General features: G+C 41.4%; 1 protein-coding gene across 1 annotated transcript in view; it reads right to left on the bottom strand.

Moving 5' to 3' along the window:
- The window catches only part of FBXO22 (F-box protein 22), a 30,032-nt gene extending 8,597 nt beyond the window's left edge, over positions 1-21,435 (bottom strand). Inside the window, exons 1-5 of the mRNA XM_060005551.1 lie at positions 21,231-21,435; positions 20,727-20,865; positions 11,123-11,210; positions 10,216-10,311; positions 6,056-6,220 (exon numbers count right to left, since the gene is read on the bottom strand). Coding sequence (XP_059861534.1) covers positions 6,056-6,220; positions 10,216-10,311; positions 11,123-11,210; positions 20,727-20,865; positions 21,231-21,379 — 637 coding nt within the window. The 5' untranslated portion in view covers positions 21,380-21,435. The remainder of the gene's footprint in view (positions 1-6,055; positions 6,221-10,215; positions 10,312-11,122; positions 11,211-20,726; positions 20,866-21,230) is intronic.
- Between the last annotated feature and the right edge of the window lie 392 nt (positions 21,436-21,827).

Below are 21,827 nucleotides of genomic sequence, written 5' to 3'. Positions count from 1 at the left end.
CACACTGAGTGCTTTCAACATCCTCCTCCAGTGGTCTTGTTCTACAGCGGGACCACACACACACAAATCTAGAAACTAGACTCACTTCCCCCCACCCAACTTGGAGAACAAATCTGCCTTAGCCCAGGCTGGCTGCCTGACAGAGCAGACAGGTCTGTATCATGTACCAGAAGGAAGGTACAATTCAAACTCCCTGACACTAAAAATTGAGGCCTAAGATACACGAGCCTGAAAAGACGACTACCCAGCTCATTCTGAGGGAAATCCTGGCACTGCCTTCAGTCCTGCCTCTGTGGGGAAACAGGAGGGCCCTCTGCTCACTACCAGCATCTGAGGACTTTCAACTTCAGGAAAGCACGCTAGCCATATTCTCAGCTCCGATGTTTGTTGGGCAGATGACGTACTCAACCAGCCCAACTATAAAAGGTGCAAGTTCCAGTTCACTGTTCCCCGAAATCCAGCATGAGATCTAAGTCACAGCAGACTGAGTGGCTGAAGAGCACATGGGCCATCCATTCCTTTGGCAGCTCTAAACATTTTTAGATTTTGCAGAGAGCTCAGTAACCAGACCTCATTGGTTTGGATCCTACAACTGCTTTTATTTTAAGGAGACATAGTTGGGGTGATGCCATTGGTGTTCATAGAGTGACATGGGGTAAGAAACAGCTTGAAAAACAAGCTATTTATTATAAGGGCATATGGATCCACTAGAATTTATCTCAGTTCTCAGAAAACTGGGAAGAGTTAATGCTGCTTCTGCCCTAGCTCAGCCAAACCTGTGGCCCACATCTAGCAAATGATGATGGTCTGTATCTCATGTACTACCCTCCATCCTGGCTGCACTATATTCCTCCTACACGTGTCCCTCAACTCAGAATTCCTCCACTGATAGTCTATGTATCTTTGTATGCTGCCTTAAATTCATTTTCAAATAAGGCAGAATATAAATTCATTATAGCTATGCTCAAGCTGGAAGGTTAAATAAAAGGAGAAAAATCAAATCTAGACACCCAGTGCAGCATCAGATTCAGGAAAGCCAGCTATCAAGAACTATTCCAAAGATTGGCTAGGACTGCTTGAAAAGGCTTTAGGTCTGCGTGTTCAGATTTCTACTCTTTTTAGGGAAGCCTCTCTGAAGACAGCTGTTTTATGGCCTGTTTGAAAGTGATGTAATCTAAATGCATGTAGAAAACCTACGTGAAAGATAATGTCTACTTGAAATGAGAGGCTAATACCATGAACAATTCATGAACAATTCATAGATAGAAGCTGTGTTCTCTCTTCCTCACAACCTTAGTTTTAGCATCACTTCCTTCCCTGTATCTTTATATCCATCTTTTTTACACTAAACATGTATAAATATGAAGTCAGCATGCTACGGCATGACTTTTGGAGTCAGACCTGGATCAGAACTCAGGCTCAACCCCTTGTAGCCATCTGACTGAGCAATTTACTAGACTTCTCCAAGTGCAGCTTCCTCCTCTAAAACTGGGGCAGGAGCAAGTCTCAAGAGTGGTTGTGATAATTAAATACGATAATGTCATAAAGAAGCATCCAAGCCTGCTCAGTGCCTGGCCCCCGGTAAGGGTTCGATAGAGGAGAGCTATCAAAACATGGTCTGGCTAAACTGAGGGCCCCGACCACGAGTTACACAAGTTATCAAATAATGAAATGACACTCAAGATGCTATCTCCCCTTGAATCAAATGAATCTGAAGTAAACATCATATTTAGAGGGAAAATAAAGAAGCCATGCATCCTATCCTCCAAACCAGCTAGGGGTCACCTGTGCTGCTCTGGCTATCACGTAGTTGTCATGCTTTTTTGAGATGCACCTTATCCAAAAATCTCTCTGATATCGTTCAATGAGAAGCCGTGTCACTTTACGTACATGGTAGGGGATGAAAAAAAAGAGAAGCACCACACCAGTCAGCTCCATGAACATGAGCCTACGGCCCGGGGGCTCAGGGGCTGTATCCTGCCAGCACCATAACCTGGGAGCTGGCCCCCACCAGGCCCCTTACAGCTCTCTGCTAGTTCTCTGCTCTCTCCTAGCTCTTTGCTCCTGGAGCTGAGTGAAATCCACCACAAAGGGCAGGAAAGCCTAACAAAACACTGGCACCACCCTCCTTCTAAGTCACCTTCCTGCTTTAGAAGCTGCCCAGCTTTTTCAAGGGCTAGGCAGCTTCTAAAGCAGGACAAGTTCCGTCACTTAACTTTTAGCACCATTTTTCTCTGCTTTGCACCTGATCACTGACTGTGGCCCCCTCAAGATTCTCTATGAAATCTCCAGATAATTTAAAAACCTAACCCCTCAAATTTTTTTTGGACTCTGACTTAACAAATAATTAAAATTTAGTTTTTACACCTCTCAGTTGCTGGCAGAGTAGTCATCAGAAGACCAAAATGAAGCAAGCAGGAAGGACCCGAACAACAACCATTAATTACCTGATATTCCTAAATTTGTATCTGTGGTCGAGACCATTCTGAGCTCCAGACCCACATATTCAACTGTCTAATCAATGTCCCCATCTCAAATTCAATGTGTCCAACCCAGAACTGATCACCTGACTCCTCCAACCTGCGCCCCCGTCTATTCCTCACCTCAAGGAGAAGGTACTGCGCACCTGCCCTGGCAGAAACCTCGGTGACAACACTGCCATGGTCCTCATTCTCACCCCACAACGTTTTAACCCATCACCTCACCCTGTGGACTCACGTGGGAACTTCATCTTGAATCCGCCCATGTCTCTACAACACCACTGCAATAGCCACAACAGCCCCCGTTCTCCCTGCCTCCCCTCTTGTGTTCCTCCAAAGCCATCACACCACAGCCAGAGGGGCATTTTCCAAACACCCATCAGTTGTGCCACTCCTTAGTTTAGAATCCCGGCTTCGGCTTGCGCTGCCCTTGGGCACGTCAAGATCCTCAGTGCTGAGCGGCACCACCCTGCATCCCAGCTCCACCTCACACCACACCCTTCCTCACACCCACCACTCTCCAGATACGCTGGAACTCCTTACATTTCCTATGAGCGGGTGAATCCACAGCACCTAAATCCTGAAGGTGACTTGCCAGGCCCTTTCTATGTCCTGTCCTTTCATCTATTTTTGTCAGTAAGCTGGAAAGAAGGTACAGTACTCCTACGATACTCTTCCTGACTCCACATCTGAGGGACCTCTCCCCACTCTAGTTCACTTCTACCCAGCGCTCTGCCCAAATGTCACTTTCCCAACACCCCAGAGTGGATTAAGTCCATGATTACGCTTCCTAGCACCTCTTCTACTTGGTAACACTTACACATCTGTGGTACTGTATTCAAAGTCAGCCTGGCCTGCTAGACTGGAAGCTCCAAGAGGCAGGACAGTGTGTCTCCAACAAGCATCTCCAGAGCCCCGCACATACAGGGACTGGCATATGACATGCACGTGAACAATTTTTGAATGAATGGACATTGGCTTTTATGGCACTTAGGGAACAGAGGTATTTTTGCCTTCACTCCTTAAGAATTAAGTGCTAGCCCACATACACATACACATACATATATATATATATATTTTTTTTTTCATTCCAGAGACTATTTTTAACACAGGATACCATTCAGACTTTAAAACAACCTATGCCTTGTTTAAGAAATGCACCAGTTTGGTAAGTTCTTCAAAAAGAATATAAAAGAAAGTGTGCATGTGTATGTATATATATAAATTTATACGTACCGTGACAGTGGGTCCGATTACGACACTCCCTATACACAGGGTCTGGAAAAACTATAATATCACACACGAGGTCCCTGCGCACAGAGGCACTGCCTATTTCACAGGAGGCCGAGCTGCTTTGTTTGCTCACACACCACCTTCTAGTCAGAGTGGCCAAGTCTACAACGCAGGGGAAGACAGACCACAGCCCAGGGGCCAAATCCGGCACCCCTGCTTTTGTATAAAGTTTTATTGGAACAAAGCTGATTTTTTATGTACTGTCTATAGCTGCTTCTGCACTCCCAACGGCAGAGTTGAATAGATGCAACTGAGGCTGTATCACTGGCAAAACCTGTAATATTCACTATCTGGCCTTTACAGAGAAAGTGTGCCGAGCCTGAGGGACACTACCAGGAACGGGGTGCCTTCCACTGTCATGGAACATAGATAAGAGTTGCTCCGGGTGTCTGGTTCAGGAGTGCAGGCTGGGACTCTGGAGAAGGCACGTCCCACAGGCTCCAACCACTCACTCCTTGCCCACCTCAGAGGCCTCCATCTTCTCGTCCACATAAAAGACAATGGTCCAATTTTAGAAGTGAAGAAAATAGTATGGGAAAGAATAGAGATTATCATCTCAATCTAGGCAAAGCCTCAATTTCCAGAAGGCCACGAACAGGATGAAAATGATGCCTTGGAATAAGCCAAACTTGTTGACAGCAAACAGCTTAGGGAAAGGACACCAATAAAAACGCTTCACACAGCAGAAAAACGTAGGGCTCTTTTTCATTTCAGTTTTCTGATTCCTATACTTATTTAGCACTATAATGCAAACAAGGTCTAAAACAAATCTAATAACTATTTTATCATAAAATAGATGGTTCCTTCCACTCAAGATTTTGGGTCTTTCTTGTAAATGGACAAAACTAGGCTTCTAGCTTCAAGCATACCATGAGGACCTCAATCATGGATCCCCCAGGTTGCTATAGGGCAGAGGGGAGCATGCCCAGGAGGCACCACACTTACTTCTGGACCCAAAAAGACAGTACAGAGGAGGCTTGGCAATATGACCTTCAGCAAAAGCACTGAGTCAAAGGCCAAACAAGCTTCTCTAACAAGTTAACCCCAATCAGTTCATCTGCAGAGGTAGATGCAAGGCCTTAACACTGCTTTGCTTGAATAATTAGTTTGTTGCTTACTATATTAAATTAAGCTTTCTTATCAGAGCTTAGAAACTGAGCTAACCCTTTACCTCTTCAAAATCACCTCATGGGGCTTCCCTGGTGGCGCAGTGGTTGAGAGTCTGCCTGCTGATGCAGGGGACACAGGTTTGTGCCCTGGTCCGGGAAGATCCCACATGCCGCAGAGCGGCTGGGCCCGTGAGCCGTGGCTGCTGAGCCTGCGCATCCGGAGCCTGTGCTCCGCAACGGGAGAGGCCACAACAGTGAGAGGCCCGTGTACCGCAAAAAAAAAAAAAAATCACCTCATGCATGACCTGTCTACTCCAGCCAAGCTTCCTGCCTGACATATCCTACTAAACCGTTGTTTGATATACTCTGCCTTAACTTACACTATTTCTAAAACTTATCAAGTTCGTTACACTTATTCCCATCTTTCTAATTAGTCAATATTGAACTAACCTGTATCTTTTAATTTTTGAAAAAACAAATGCTTATTACTAGCATAAAAGAGAAATAAAACCTTAAACTTTTCAGCTTCAAAAAACAAAATAGGGCAAAATGATAAGAAAACGTTCAAGGGCTTCCCTGGTGGTGCAGTGGTTGGGAATCCGCCTGCCAATTCAGGGGACACGGGTTTGAGCCCTGGTCCGGGAAGATCCCATATGCTGCGGAGCAACTAGGCCCGTGAGCCACAACTGCTAAGACTGCGCTCTGGAGTCTGCGAGCCACAACTACTGAAACCCGCGCACCTGGAGCCGGTGCTCCGCAATGAGAGAGGCCACCGCAATGAGAAGCCTGCGCACCGCAATGAGAAGCCTGCGCACCGCAATGAAGTGTAGCCCCTGCTCGCCGCAACTAGAGAAAGCCCACGTGCAGCAACAAAGACCCAACATGGCCAAATAATTTTTTAAAAAATAGAAAATGTTCAAAGAGGAAGAAATCCTTCAAAATTCAGAATTAAATACAGAAAATTCATCTCTGGTTCTCTCAGGCTTTAATGTAAGTAAAATAATTTAAAAAGTAAATCCATTCTACCAAAAACAATATTGCACTAGCCTCTGTTAATCACTAATTTGAATTATCCACATCTGCAGTAACGTGTACTTAATTCAGACTCTCTCAAAGTAACAAACAAAATCAATCAACAATACGGGCAATTAATGGTAAATAATAACAACTTACCTACTTCAGTGAGTTGATGCCTTTCTAGTGTTAATTTCTTTGGATCCATAATAAAATGAAAGGGTTTTATTTTTATTCCTTCAATTTGAGGAAATAATAGAGCAAAACCAGATTCTCCAATTTCTATTTCCTGAGGTGGATTGCTACTTGATCCCATTGGCGTCACTAGGAAAAAAGTTAAACAGTTTTGTGAACAGATTCAATAAAAACAGAAGTTTCATCTGGTGTAAATTACCCAGCCACACCTAGGTAACTTCAGTTTAGGTCACTAACATAATCAGTAAGGTAACAGGCCACTATGTGAATAAGAGTTTCTCAGCTTTGAAATTTTTAGAGGTATAAGGTCATGATGCCTAAAATTTACTTTCATATTGTTCAGAAAGAAATGTTTTCATAAACAAAGACAGAAAAAGCAAATGTTGCAAAATTTTTTACAACAGTGAATCTAGATGAAGGATATATGGGTGTTTATTGTACTATTCTATTATTCTTTCCCCTTTTCTATAGGTTTGAAGCTTTTCTAAATAAAAAGTTGGGGGAGGGTAGTAACTACATCTTCACAGCAATTCTACTTGTAAAATTTATCATAGAATATTTGACAATTATATACACTATATATATATTGTGTGTATGTAGAACTGAAATACACACACACATATATATATAACTGTATTTGGAGATAAGGCCTTTAAATAAAGAGGCAATTAAGGTTAAATGAGGTCACAAGGGTCAGGCCCTAATCCAGTAAGATTGGTGTCCTTTCAAGAAGAGGAAGAAACATCAGAGATGAAGGCATACAGAGAAAAGAGAAAAAGCTATGTGAAGACCCAGTGAAAAGGCAGGTGGCTGTATGTAAGCCAAAGAATGAAGCCTCAGAAGAAAGGAAAAATGCCAACACCTTGGACTTCCAGACTCCAGAAATGTGAGAAAATAAATTTCTGTTGTTTAAGCCATCCAGTCTATAGTATTTTGTTATGGCTGCCCTGGCAGATCGATACAAATACTGCAGATTACAAGTTCGCTGAAAACTGTATTTTATATAAATATATAAATACATATTTTATGCACGCACATACATATACACACATATATACATATATCTATACTACATACCTATCTGTATCTATACTCTGTACTACATACCGAAAGTCTGGAAGGTTATGCATCATAAACTTAACAGAGTGGTTAACTCTACTTAAAGCTTAAAGTAGCTTAATTTTTTTCTTTTTTGCTTTTCTAATTTTCCTTTACTTTTTTTTAAAAACAGTAAATGGCTCTTACTAGTATAAAAAAGAAACTCTTTAAAAAAAGTGTTAATAAGCCTTTTAGAAACCAAAGATAGAACAAAATGGAAAAAAAAATTTTCAAAGAGAAAATTTCAGAATCTAATCAAACCCCACATAACATATTCTGAATTTAAAAACATGAAAATAAAATTTCAGAGTTTATTATGAGGCCCTCTTCTACAAAAAAATATCAAAACATAAAAGCAATTTTTTTTGTCCGTAGCAGGCCTCAAGACAATCCGAATTAAAAGCCAATAGGCTTTGTTATAGAAATTGACAGGATGCTTCTAAAATATATGTGGAAATGCAAAGGACCTAGATAGCCAGAGCAATTTTTTAAAAGAAGGACATCAAGATCTATGGAAATCAATCTTTAAAAAGAACATCAAGACCTACAGTAATATGACTCTGGCTTAAGGATACACAAATAAATCAATGGAACAGAATCAAATCCAGAAACAGACCCACAAACATACAGCCAATTATTTTTGACAAAGGTGCTGAGACAATTTAATGAGGAAGAAAAGTCTTCAACAAATGGCACTGGAATACCTAGATAAACATATGAAAAAAAATTAACCCTGAACCTACCTTATACCATACACAAAAATTAATTCAAGTTAAGTCACAGAATACTACTCTAGAATTTTAATGAATTACTCATATGCAAAATAACATGAGTCTCAAAAATATTATGTTGTTAAAAATATTTATGTTGAGTGAAAGAGCCAAGATAAAGAGAGTATATAACATGATTCCATTTATATTACATTCACCAACAGGCCAAACTAACCTATGGTCACTGAAACTGGAACTGGGGTTTCCTACAGAAGTAGGGAATGGCAGGAAGAGGGCATGAGGGAACTTCCTGGGGTGATGGAAACATACTAAATATTGACTAGCATGTCAGTTTCACCAGGATATGAATTTGTCAAAACTCATTAAACTGGGGCTTCCCTGGTGGCGCAGTGGTTGAGAGTCAGCCTGCCGACGCAGGGGATGCGGGTTCATGCCCCGGTGTGGGAAGATCCCACGTGCTGCGGAGTGGCTGGGCCCGTGAGCTATGGCCGCTGAGCCTGGGCGTCCAGAGCCTGTGCTCCACAACGGGAGAGGCCACAGCAGTGAGAGGCCCGCATACCACAAAACAAAAAAAAAAACTCATTAAACTGTACACTCAGGATTGTGCATTTCACTGTAAGTAAAGTTTACCTCAATTAAGAAAGAAAATGATCTCTGTATATATAAAAATGAACAAATTCTCAAACTTGAAATTTTTCCAACCTAAAGAAGGAAGATGGGTTAGTAGCCAATGGCTATTTTAGAAATAATCACTAACTGTGGCCTAAGAAAAAGGAATCCAATCAACTGTCTTGGTGGAAGTTTTTCTGTGACATATGTGGAACAAAGAAAGTGCTCAGCTGTGGGAACAAGAATCAATAAGAAGGGTAAGGAGTAGGTCCAAGAAAACACAAGAGGACAAGTCCCGACTAAAGGGAGTTGGAATGATACTCACTCCCGACATGAAGATCGTTAAGAGAACTTAGAAAGATGACCAACTGCTCTGAAACATGGCAAACATGAGAGGAAGGCTTCAGGTAGACTGCCCACCCCTCACTATGGGGTCATGGAAGCAAGAGTGTTGCCCAGGTTGGCCCGCCCTCTCCTGTCCCTAACCCCCAGCTGAAATTTTAAAGAGGAGAACCTTAGTCATGCTTTGAGGACGCCACAGAGTGTAGGGTGGGGAGACCTAACCAAATGATGTAAGAAATGAAAGCTATGTTTCTACAGAAGCATTTGTTAATAACTAATAATGGTAAAAACTAGATCACTCATTTAAGGAAAATTCGAAAGTTAAAAGAAAATCAGTCACTGCCGTCATTTTTTTTAATCCAATGAGAAACAAAATTTGTGGTGATGGGGCTGATATAATAGTATAGGGGTGGGAGCTGATAGCAGGAGGGATGAAACAGTCCCCCATCAACCATACATTTACCCTTATTCATCTGTAAACACTTGAAATCCTTTGTAGTTCATTGTACAAGACTCCTAAATTCCAATCAAAAGTCTCTCAGTGAAGATTAAAAATGCCATTTACAGAGTGCAACAAGAAATAATAATAGCTAACATTTAGTTACCACTTATTGCATATCTTTATTCTAAATGCTGTACATGTGCTAACTCATTTAATCCTCAAACCCTCTGAAGAAGGTACTATCAATCACCCCCATGTAATAGATGGGGAAACTGAAGCCCCATGAGGTCAGCTAACTCGCCCAAAGTCATACCGATACTAAAGTGGTACAGCTGGGAATCCCCATCTAGGGATGCGAACCACTGCACCATGACAGCTTTAACAGGATCCCACTCCCCCCATTAGATACAGAAGTCAAAATAATTAAAACCAGCAAAAATTCACCAGTAGCAAACTTGGAAAGTTCCTGCTATAAACTTCAAACAGTGGCAGCCAAGCAGAGAAAGTTTCCTAGTAAGGCCTACTGCAACTCCTGATCCCAGCCCTACCTCACCCCATCCACCAGAAACAGTTCTGGCTGAACTGACGAAAGTAAGAATGCTTACTAATACTTCCCAGTTTGTAGAAAGGAAGAATGAGATCTCTGTCCCCTTATGAATGGCTCCTGGAAAGATATGAATTAGATTTGGTTTACATGGACAGCCCTGAGATTTGAAATATTAACCACAATAACCTAAGGAAAATCAATATAAGTGAAATATAATACGATGGTATATATGACCAACTTTATTGTACTTTGGATGGCCAAAAATATAAACATGCTGTTAAGCTACAAATAACCCACCAATCTATAGGACCCTACATTAATGCAAAGCAAGGAAATCAAGTTGGTATTCTCTCACCTACAATCCCTGGGGTCACAATCCCAAGGACTTGGCATTGTTTTGGGAACAGCTTCTCAAGGGCAAATGCTGCTTCCATAGAAGTTCTTTTCCTGGCTGTAATAACACAGGAAAATTATTCGATGTCATCCATTTAAGGTCAAATTTGATGAGGAAGGGGGAAAAAAAGCAAATATTAAATTATTTTACACGAGAACACTTTACAAGGAAGTCTAAAAACTTTGATTAAAAACAAAAGTTTTTCTGTTTTGAGCCCTTGTTTTATATGTTAAATTCTAAATCTGACCTTAAACATTGCCAGTTTGCCGCCTTCTACTTGTTCACATACTGCTTCTGCCTCAATGACAGCAGCAGCAGCAGCTGATTTTCAGATTTACTATTATACCTTTCTGTTCAGCTGATATTAAAGCATAATGACTTTTCTACCACACTGTCACCTGGATTCAAATCAGACAATGATAATCCACTATCCAAGTCTAACTCTGGGCCTCAGTGTGCCCAACATGGGATAGAGTCTGCTTCTTCGTTTAGCAAGCCAAGAATGCACAGTATCTACAGATAACCTTGGTAAATGGTCATCCAATACAATAAAAGGCTTGAATACCCAAAGACATCCTGTTTTAATAGTAAAAAGAAGTGCCTGGAGGATTCAAGTATTTCAAAAAGAGAAAAACACCTTACTAAAGTAAAGAATTTGTTTCAATTGTACCACAAGGTTTAGAAATCAATCTTCAAAGCAAAAGGGCTTCTAAAAGTTCAAAGACAGCATATTCATGCATTCTCCAGGGAGTAGGCCCATAGCCTCAGAAAGTCAGTAACTCTCAGAATGAGAATAGTATTTATCTCCAAAAAGATGTACACAGGGAACAAAAAAAAAAAATCCAAAACTTTTTCCTTTGATATTCACCTCTCTTATGGCCACGACACTCCTCCAGACTAATGAAAGTTTCTGAATCAGCCATGTAAAGAACTGTCTGTGGTAAGATATGGACATTCTGCAAAGGGAAAAAAAAAAAAAATCAGAACCTGATCACACAAATCTATGAATGCTTTTGTGGTCCCTTAAATTTCTGCCCTGGTCCAAACTACTGTTGCCCTACCCTCCCTTCAGGTCAGTATTGGCATTCTGAGTCGATCCATTTCTCACTCATTTTTCACTCATTTTTCACTCATGAGCTTTCATTTTCAGTTCATTCATTTGTTGAGCATCTATTATTTCTTCAAGTCAAACTCATTCCAGCTTGACTCAAGAAGTTCATTTTCACAATAATGTAAGCTCTTAAACAAAAACATTAAGTACCAGCAAAAGATTCCACTTGCTTTATGTGAACAGGTACCACAGCAACAGAAACATCTCAGCAACAGAGGGAAGGTATACAGACCGTATCATTCCTCTTTTCATTGCCTACCGAATTAAATAATCCAGGTCTTCACTTCCAGCTTGCCAACTAGTTTCCTACAGGAATCTATTGCTCACTACTATCCAGACAAGCCCGCTTCTGTATATATTCTTCTGCACCTCTCTTCCTTTTGTACTTGATTTAAGATTGTTTCCCTTAAGAAACAGCGTTAAGTGCCAGACCCTCTATAAAACCTTTTCCTAGACTTCCTTAGGACCTCTGACCTCACATGCGACATCCCTGACATCCCAGTCATTCTTGTTTGTGTCTTATCTCCACTTACAAGGGAGGGCTGTAAGCCCTTACAACTTGGGCTTATTTGTTTTCCACCAAAATTCGTAACAGACAAGTGGCAAAGTGGCTCAACTAAATGAAAAGGTGAACATATTTTTCCTCCTAAGCTGGTTATTTTCAAAGATTTTTACTATCAAAATGGAATGAAGAAGTGAGCATATAGCAAAGCCTCAACACTGACTAAATGAAAAAGAAATGTTGATTTCGGAAAGTTAAGATGTTTCAGAATAGATTCCATATAGACAAACTCATAAAACATACTGAGATAGAATGATGACCCTGAGGTCGCTTAAGGGCTGGATAAGACCTATGGATATAGTTTCCTTGGTCCACAAGGCATTTTTAAAGAATATAATTTGGGGAGGAGTGGCTAAGATAACAGAGTGATAAGACCTTGACTCACATCCTACCACAGGCACTCTAAAATTACAACTATTTATAGAGGAACTATTGATGAGAACAACTTCAAGACTAGCAGAAAAAATTTTCCACAACTAAAGACATAAAGAAGGAACCACCATGAGAAGGGCAGAATGGGGAAACTGGAGATACAGTATAGTCAAGACCCACACCCCTGAATAGGTGACCTACAAATGGGAGGATAATCACAATTGCAGAGGTTCTCCACAAGGAGTGAGGGATCCGAGCCCCACATTGGACTCTCCAGCCCAGGGGTCCTGCACCACGAAGATGAGGCCCCAGAACATCTGGCTATGAAGGCCAGCGGGGCTTGTGTACAGAAGAGCCGGAGGGCTGGAGGAAACAGAGACTCTATTCATAGAGGGTGCATGCAAAATCTCATATGCCCTGAGTCCCAGCTAAGAGGCAGTAATTTGAAAGGAGCCTGGGTCAGACATACTTCCTGATCTTGGAGAGCCTCCTGGAGAGGCAGGAGGCAACTGGGACTCTCCCTAGGGACAGAGACACTAGCAGCAGCCATTTACAGGAACTTGTTCTAGCAGGAAAACACTGATGCTGGCTAGCACCATTTTGGAGTCCTCCCTCTAGTCTACTAGTGCCGAGGGCTTACCTACCCACCAGCTCCAGCCCCTTCTCCAGGCCACACAGCCAACTTCACCAGGACCCAGCCCCACCCACCAGCAGCTGGCAGCCTCCACATGAGGAGCACCTGGCAGCCAATAAGGCTGGGGGGCCAGCCTTGCCTACCAGCACACCCACAGTAATGAGCCCTGCCACAGCAGAAGGGCCCTTGCAGCCCACAGAAGGGGCATCCCTAGAGGATATAGCTCTGGTGACCAGAGGAAACTGTGCTCCTGGGCCCCACAGGACATCTCCTACTTCTCCAAGATCAGGAAGCATAAATGACCTGCCTAATACAAAGAAATAAAACAGAAAAATCAGGCAAAATGAAGTGAGAGAGGAATATGTCCCAAACAAAGGAACAAGACAAAATCCCAGAGGAAAAAGTAAGTGAAGAGAGATAAGCAATCTACCTGATAAAGAGTTCAAGATGACAATTACAAAGATGCTCAGTGAAATCAGGAAAAGAATGGACACAGTGAGAAGTTTAACGTAAGTGATAAAGAAGAATCAAACAGATCTGAAAAACACAATAGCTGAAGTAAAAATCACACTAGAAAGAATCAACAGTAGCTTAGATGATACAGAGGAATGGATGAGTGTACTAAAATATACAGTACAAACTACTCAAACTGAACAGAACAAAAAAATTGTTTTAATGACAATAGTTTAAGAAACCTCTGGGACAACATCAAGAGTACTAACATTTACAATATAGGGGTCCCAGAAGTCGAGGAGAGAGAAAGAGGCAGAGAACTTATTTGAAGAACAGTAGCTAAAAACTTCCCTAATCTGGGAAAGGAAACAGACATCCAGGTCCAGGAAGCACAGTCCCAAACAAGATGAACTCAGAGGTCCACACCAAGACACACTGTTATTAAAAGGGCAAAAATTAAAGATTAAGAGAGAATCTTAAAAGGACCAAGGGAAAAGCAACTAGTTAGGTACAAGGGAATTCCAATAACACTGTCAGCAAATTTTTCAGTAGACACTTTGCAGGCCAGAAGGGAATGGCATGATATATTCAATGTGATGAAAGGAAAAAATACACAACCAAGAACAGTCTATCTGGCAAGGCTATTATTCAGATTTGAAGGAGCGATATAGAGTTTTACAGACAAGCAAATCCTAAGAGTTCAGCACCTGTAAACAGCCTTTATAAGAAATGTTTAAGGGACTTCTCTAAACAGAAAAGAAAAACACCACACTAGGCAATATAAAAATCTAGTAGGAAGGTTAAAAGACAAAAGTAATAAAATCATCTATATCCACAAAAAGTAGTTAAGGGACACAAACAAACAAACAAAAAAGGAAAATATAATGTAAAAAAAACAATAAAAGGTGGGGGTGGATGCACGTTTGTTAGAATGTGTTTGAACTTAAGAATCGTCAACTTAAAATAATCACAAATATATACATAGGCTGTTATATATGAACCTCAAGGTAATTACAAACCAAAAATCTATAATAGATACACACACAGGGCTTCCCTGGTGGCGCAGAGATTAAGAATCTGCCTGCCAATGCAGGGGACACGGGTTCAAGCCCTGGTCCGGGAAGATCCCACATGCCGCAGAGCAACTAAGCCCGCAAGCCACAACTACTGCGCCTGCGCTCTAGAGCCCGTGAGCCACAACTACTGAAGCCCTCACGCCTAGAGCCCGTGCTCCGCAACAAGAGAAGCCACCATGATGAGAAGCCCACGCATCTCAACAAAGAGTAGCCCCCACTCGCCACAACTAGAGAAAGCCTGCACACAGCAAAGAAGACCAAAACGCAGCCAATAAAATAAAATAAAACAAATTAAAAAAAAAAAAAGATACACACACACACACACACACACACACACACACACACACACACACACGATAAAGGAATCCAAACCTAACACTAAGGATAGTCATCAAATCACAAGGGAGGCAAGCAAAAGAAGCAAAAAAGAACTACAAAAGCAACCTGGAAACAATGAACAAAACAGCAGTAAGTACATACTTATCAATTATTAATTTAAATGTAAACGGACTAAATGCTCCAATCAAAAGACACAGACTGGCTGAATGGGTGATAAAATAAGACCCTTATACATAGTGCCTAGAAGAAACTCACTTCAGATCTAAAGACACACACACTGAAAGTAAGGGGATGGAAAAAGGTATTCCATGGAAATGGAAATGAAAAGCAAGCTGGGTAGCATTACTTTGATAAATGGATTGATCCAGCAAGATATAACAATTGTAAATATATATGCACCCAAAAAGGGAGCACCTAAATACATAAACCAAATAGAAACAAAGGGAGAAAGTCCCAGTAACAAAATAATAGTAGAGGACTTTAACACCCCACTTACATCAATGGACAGATCATTCAGAGAGAAGATCAACAAGGAAACACTGGCCTTAAACAATACATTACGATAGACAGACTTAATAGCTACAACATATAGAACATTCCATCCAAAAGCAGCAGAATACACATTATTTTCAAGTGCACATCAAACACTCTCTAGGGTAGGTAACATTCTAGGCCACAGAACAAGTCTCGATAAATTTAAGAAGACTGAAATCACATCCAGCATCTTTTCTGACCACGACACTATGAGACTAGAAATTAACCACAAGAAAAAAAAATGGCAAAAAAACACTGGTGGGCCAAACAATATGTGACTAAGTAACCAAAGGGTAACTGAAGAAATCAAATACCTGGTGACAAGAAAAATATACCTGGTGACAAATGAATATGGAAACACGATCCAAAATCTGTGGGATGCAGCAAAAGCAGTTCTAAGAGGTAAGTTTATAGCAATGCAAGCCTACCTCAGAATACAAGAAAAATCTCAGTACAAAACCTAACCTTATACCTAAAGGAACTAGAAAAAGAAGAACACCACACAAACCCAGTTAGAAGAAATCATAAAGCTCAGAGCAGAAATAAATGAAATAGAGACAGTAAAACAACAGGAAAGAGCAAAGAAACTAAGTGCTGGTTCTGTGAAAAGATAAACAAAATTTAGATAAACCTTTAGCCAGACTCATCAAGAAAAAGAGAGCTGAAATCAGTAAAATAAAACGATCAAGGAGATGTTACAACTGACATCACAAAAATACAAAAGATCTGAAGAGATTACTATCAACAATTACATGCCATGGGCTTCCCTGTGGCGCAGTGGTTGAGAGTCTGCCTGCCGATGCAGGGGACACGGTTTCGTGCCCCGGTCAGGGAAGATCCCACGTGCCGCGGAGCAGCTGGGCCCATGAGCCATGGCCGCTGAGCCTGCGCATCTGGAGCCTGTGCTCCACAACGGGAGAGGCCACAACAGTGAGAGGCCCGCATACCGCAAAAAAAAAAAAAACCAAAAACCAATTACATGCCAATAAAATGGACAACCTAGAAGAAAGGGATAAATTTCTAGCAACATATAATATCCCAAGACTGAATCAGAAAGAAACAGAAAATATGAACAGACCAACTAGCAACACTGAAACTGAATCAGTAGTTTAAAAACTCCCAAACAAAAGTTCAGGACCATGGAGCTTCACGGGTGAATTCTACCGAACATTTAGAGTTAACACCTATCCTTCTCAAATTATTCCAAAAAAAAGAAGAGGAAGAAATGCTTCCAAACTCATTCTTAGAAAGAGAAATTAAGAAAACATCATTTATATCAAAAAGAACTGGGACTTCCTTGGTGGTCCAGTTAAGACTCCATGTTCCCAATGCAGGGGGCCTGGGTTCAATCCCTGGTCAGGGAGCTAGATCCCGCATGCCCAAACTAAAAGAGCCAGCATGCTGCAACTAAAGATCCTGCATGCTGCAACTAAAGATCCCACATGCCGCAATTAAAATGATCCCACACGCAGCAACAAAGATCCCACATGCCGCAGCCTAAATAATAGGTATTAAAAAAATAATAAAAGGGACTTCCCTGGTGGTCCAGTGGTAAAGAATCTGCCTTCCAACACAGGGAACGTGGGTTCGATCCCTGTTTGGGGAATTAAGATCCCACATGCCGCAGGGCAACTAAGCCCGCACACCACAACTATTGCACTCACACACCTCAATGAGTGAGCCCACATGCCGCAAACTACAGAGCCCACCCACCACAACTAGAGAGAAGCCCAAGCGCTGTAATGAAGAGACCGTGTGCCACAATGAAAGATCCTCCATGCCTCAACGAAGATCCCATGTGCCTCAACTAAGACCCAATGCAGCCAAAAAAATAAAGAAAATAATTTAAATAAAAAAACCCTAGGAATAAAATAACCAAGGAGGTAAAAGGCCTGTACTCAGAAAATCATAAGACACTGATGAAAGAAACGGAAGATGACACAAATGGAAAGATATGCTCTGGTCATCAACTGAAGAATTAATATTGTGAAAATGACCATACACCCCAATGTACTATAGGTTCAATGCAATCCCTATGAAAATACCAAAAGGCATTTTCATAAAACTACAACAAATAATTCTAAAATTTGTATGGAAACACAAAGGACCCGGAATAGCCAAAACCACCTTGAGAAAAAAGAACAAGGCTGGAGGTATCACGTTCCATGATTTCAAACTATACTACGGTAATCAAAACACTGTGGTACTGGCACAAAAACAGACACATAGATCAATGTAACAGAATAGAGTCCAGAAATAAACCCACACTTACATAGTCAATTCACCTATGATGAAGGAGGCAAGAATATACAATGGGGAAAAGACAGCCTCTTCAATAAATGGTGTTGGGAAAACTGAAGAGCTACATGCAGAAGAATCAAACTAGACTACTTTCTCACACTGTACACAAAAATAAACTCAAAAGGCATTAAAGACTTAAATGTAGTACCTAAAACCATAAAACTACTAGAAGAAAACATAGGCAGTACACTCTTTGACATGAGTCTTCACAATATTTTTTGGATATGTGTTCTCAGGCAAGGGAAACAAAAGCAAAAATAAACAAATGGGACTACATCAAACTAAAAAGCTTTTGCACAGTGAAAGAAACTATCAACAAAATCAAAAGGCAGCCTACTGAATGGGAGAAGATATTTGCAAACAATATGTATCTCTTATGGGGGTTAATATCCAAAATCTACAAAGAACTCATATAACTTATCCAAAAAAACAAACAACACAATTAATAAATAGGCAGAGTAAAGCAACCATACTTCAATAAAAATTATTTATATATAAAAAAAGGCAGAGAACCTGCATAGACTCCAAAGAAGACTTACAGACAAGCAACAGACACATGAAAAGATGTTCAACATCACTAATCATCAGAGAAGTGCAAATCAAAACCATAACAAGATACCACCTCATACTAGTCAGAATAGGTACTATCAAAGAGAAGAAACAATAAGTGTTGGCAAGGATGCAGAGAAAAGGTAACTTCATGCATCGTTGATGGGAATGTAAAATGATATAGCCACTGTAGAAAACAGTATGAAAGTTCCTCAAAAAATTAAAAACAGAACTACCATATGACCAGCAATACCACCTCTGGGTATTTTTCTGGGAGGAAAAAAAAAACAAACAAAAACACTAATTTGAATAGATATATGCACTGCAGCATTATTTACAATAGCCAAGATACAGAAGCAACCTAAGTGCCCACAAATAGATGAACGGATAAAGATGTGGTATACCTACAATGTGATATTACTCAGCCATAAAAAAAGAATGAAATCTTGCCATTTGTGACAATACAGATGGACCTAGAGGGTATTAGGCTAAGTAAAATAAGTCAGAGAAAGGCAAATATCATATGATTTAACTTATATGTGGAATCTAAAAAACAAAACAAATGAACAAATGTAACAAGTCAGAAACAATCATAGATAGAGAATAAACAGGTGGTTGTCATTGGGGAGGGAAGTTGGGGGATGAGTAAAACAGGTAAGGGAGATTAAGAGGTACAACCTCCCTATTACAGAATAAATGAGTCCCAGGGATGAAATGTACAGCATGGGGAATATAATCAATATTATAATAACTCTGTACGGTGACAGAGGAGAACTAGACTTATGGCGATCATTCTGTAATGTATAGAAATATTAAATCACTATATTGTGCATCTGGAACTAACTTAGTGATGTAAGTTAAGTATACTTAAATTGTAAAATAATTAATTTTCCCGAAGAAAACAAAGCAGACAGACACACACACGTATTTCGGTTGCCAACATTTAAAATTCCCACAAAATATTTATATAAAATGTGGATTTATTTTGAAAAAGTAGACATTCTGGCAACACTTATTAGACTGCATTCCCCTTGACTGGGGCCAAGGAGAAGCAAGCACTATCTGGTCTGCCATAGCCCTATCACTTTTTATGATGGCACACTGAGTCATCCACCCACTGTGAGTTACCTAACTCTGGAGTCATTTGAGTTTGTGATGCTGGGTATAGTGAGTAAAGGAGAGAGAATTTAAGAGATTTAGGTGTTAGTGCTGACTCTGCCATAAACCAGCAGAATAACTCCTGGAAGTGCTTAGGCCCTGGGTTTCCTATTCTTAAAGTTTGGAAGTCTAACCCTGAGGTTTTATGATTCTCTTTTCTGGTACGTATTGAGAAGCAACTGCTGAATTTTCCTTCCCAAGTCTCACTAGAAGTGACAGTGGCAATCATCAACATGAAATGTTCTCAAAGCAAAATAGAAGACAACTAGAACCTCATTTAAAGAAGTTCCAAATGACAAGATGTCTTACAAAATTTTCAGTGGATTTTAAAATATTTCTAGTAAAAATGCTAAATCAACTTTCTTTATGGCTATAAAGTATCATGTCTACTAGATAATTTGGCAAACACAAAGAAAAAGAGCATGAATGATTTGGACAAGGTTTTCATGTTTTTGTCTCCACACTAGAGTTTTCTACAATGTATAAATTTCTTTAAGGGTATTAGTATATGAATTTTAGTAATGATATTAATAGAGAATAATACTTTCAATTATTGAAAACATTATATTCCTGGCACTGTAGGTAATGTTACATGGGTTAACTTTTCATTATTTAATCCTTACAACTCTGTAAGAGTGTAAACGGCATTATTTTCTTTTCATTTTACAGGCTCAGAGGGTTTAGGTAACATTTTCAAAGTCACACAGCTAGTATGTGCCAAAGCTGGGTTCACACCTATGTCTGCCTGGCTTTAACAGCCTTTGCAATATATAAACTTTTAAAGCTAAATAAAAATAATACTTGCAGTGGTAAAAATCTGAAGGAAAAGAAAAAGTTTTTAAAAACAGTGTACACACACACACACACACACACACACACACACACACACACACTTCTACCCCCAAAGGAAACTGTTGCTAGCATTTTGGCTTATTTCTTTTCTGTTCTTCCTTTTTTGCTTTTAATAATTTAGATTATACTAAACATATAATTTTAAACAGGACCAGGGATTGAAATTTTGGGGTTTAAGTATTGGTTCTTGGCATTTTTATGTGACACTATGCAATAGAGAGCCTTCAGTTACCACCCCTGCAAAACAGTGACAAGGAAAGCAGGTAAAAGGATGGTTCTAAACAGCATTTTCATAACAGTGGCAATCTGGATACATAAAGTGCCCAATATGTGAAGAACGGTCAAAGCAGCCATGGCACATCCTTACAATATAGTCATTAAAACTGATGTTTACAAAATCTTTTCATGTCACGAGAAAAACCTGCCTAAATTACAAAAAGTAACGCCATATACAAAATTGTTGCATTTAGTTCTCAACGACTGACCCACCAACCCTGCAAAGGACTGTACACAACACCCCTTCTTACTTACCTCAAGCTTTTCAGCTACCACGCGGACCAAGCAATGCTCCTCCAGGTGGCCGGCAATCGCCAAGCGCGCGGAGATCCAGGTCACACTCCGATGGGTCCGCAACACTCTGCGCACACACTCCCTCCATAAGCGACACACGCTGGGGACGCAAACGCACAAAGGGCTGTGAACGGACGTTCACTTCCCTCTCTCCCGCGGCTCACAAACCACCGGCCCCCACCACCCATTAGCGCAACTGCAGGAGATTCCTGCGGGATCCAAAGTCCCCGGGAGGGGGAGGCGTCGGGCGCCGGTTCGGAGGGAGAGCCGGGGGCAGAGAAAACCTGGCTCCTCTGGGAAAGGTCCCCGGGAGCACTACGGCCGGGGTACCTAGCTTATGGGGCCACCACCTGGGGCAGGGGTAGGGATAGGGAGCCCGGGTCATCCCTGGGTCCCGACGGTATCCGCCCACCCCGCCAGCCCAGGCAAGTCCCGAGGTAAGCTTCCCGCCTCCTCTCCCCTCACCCGGCCACCCGCAGCAACGCCTTGGCGGGCAGGAAGGTGAGGACACGCTCCACCACCTCCGCTAGGTTACTCAACACGAAGGTGCTTCGCGGGTCTGCGGGGGAGGAGCCGCGGCGATCACCGCCACCGCCACCGCCCACCGGCTCCATGCCTCACCAACCCGACGGGGAAGCAGTACGGCGGCTCCGAGGGAGCGGCGTAGGCCGGGCCGTGCGCGTACTGAGCAGGCGCGCGCGCCACTTCCGGCCGGTCAGGGGAGGTGGTGCCGCTGAGGAGGCACCCACGTGACTCCAAGCCAAAGCGTTTCCGGCGCTGGTCTGGGAGCGGCGGCAGGTGCTTGGAGGTGGTGGCCACGCGTCGTGTAATCCTCCTGGAACTTTCCAGGAGGCTTTCCACAGTCGAACCACATACACCTCCTTCTGTGCCTCTCACTGCACTTGCAGCGGTATTTTCTTTGTCGGTACAGGTCTTTTTCTAATTCATGAGTTTTGGAAGGCACAGACTAAATAATGGGTCTTCACAGTCCCAATGCCTGTTAACCGCATGAGTCCAATTTTTGAACTGGCAGTATCTGCTTTAAGATAAACTGTGAAAATC

This window comes from Delphinus delphis, chromosome 2 (assembly GCF_949987515.2).
Source record: "Delphinus delphis chromosome 2, mDelDel1.2, whole genome shotgun sequence".
Lineage (NCBI taxonomy): Eukaryota > Metazoa > Chordata > Mammalia > Artiodactyla > Delphinidae > Delphinus > Delphinus delphis.
Note: the sequence above shows the minus strand (reverse complement) of the source record. Positions and strands in the feature narration are given on the sequence as shown.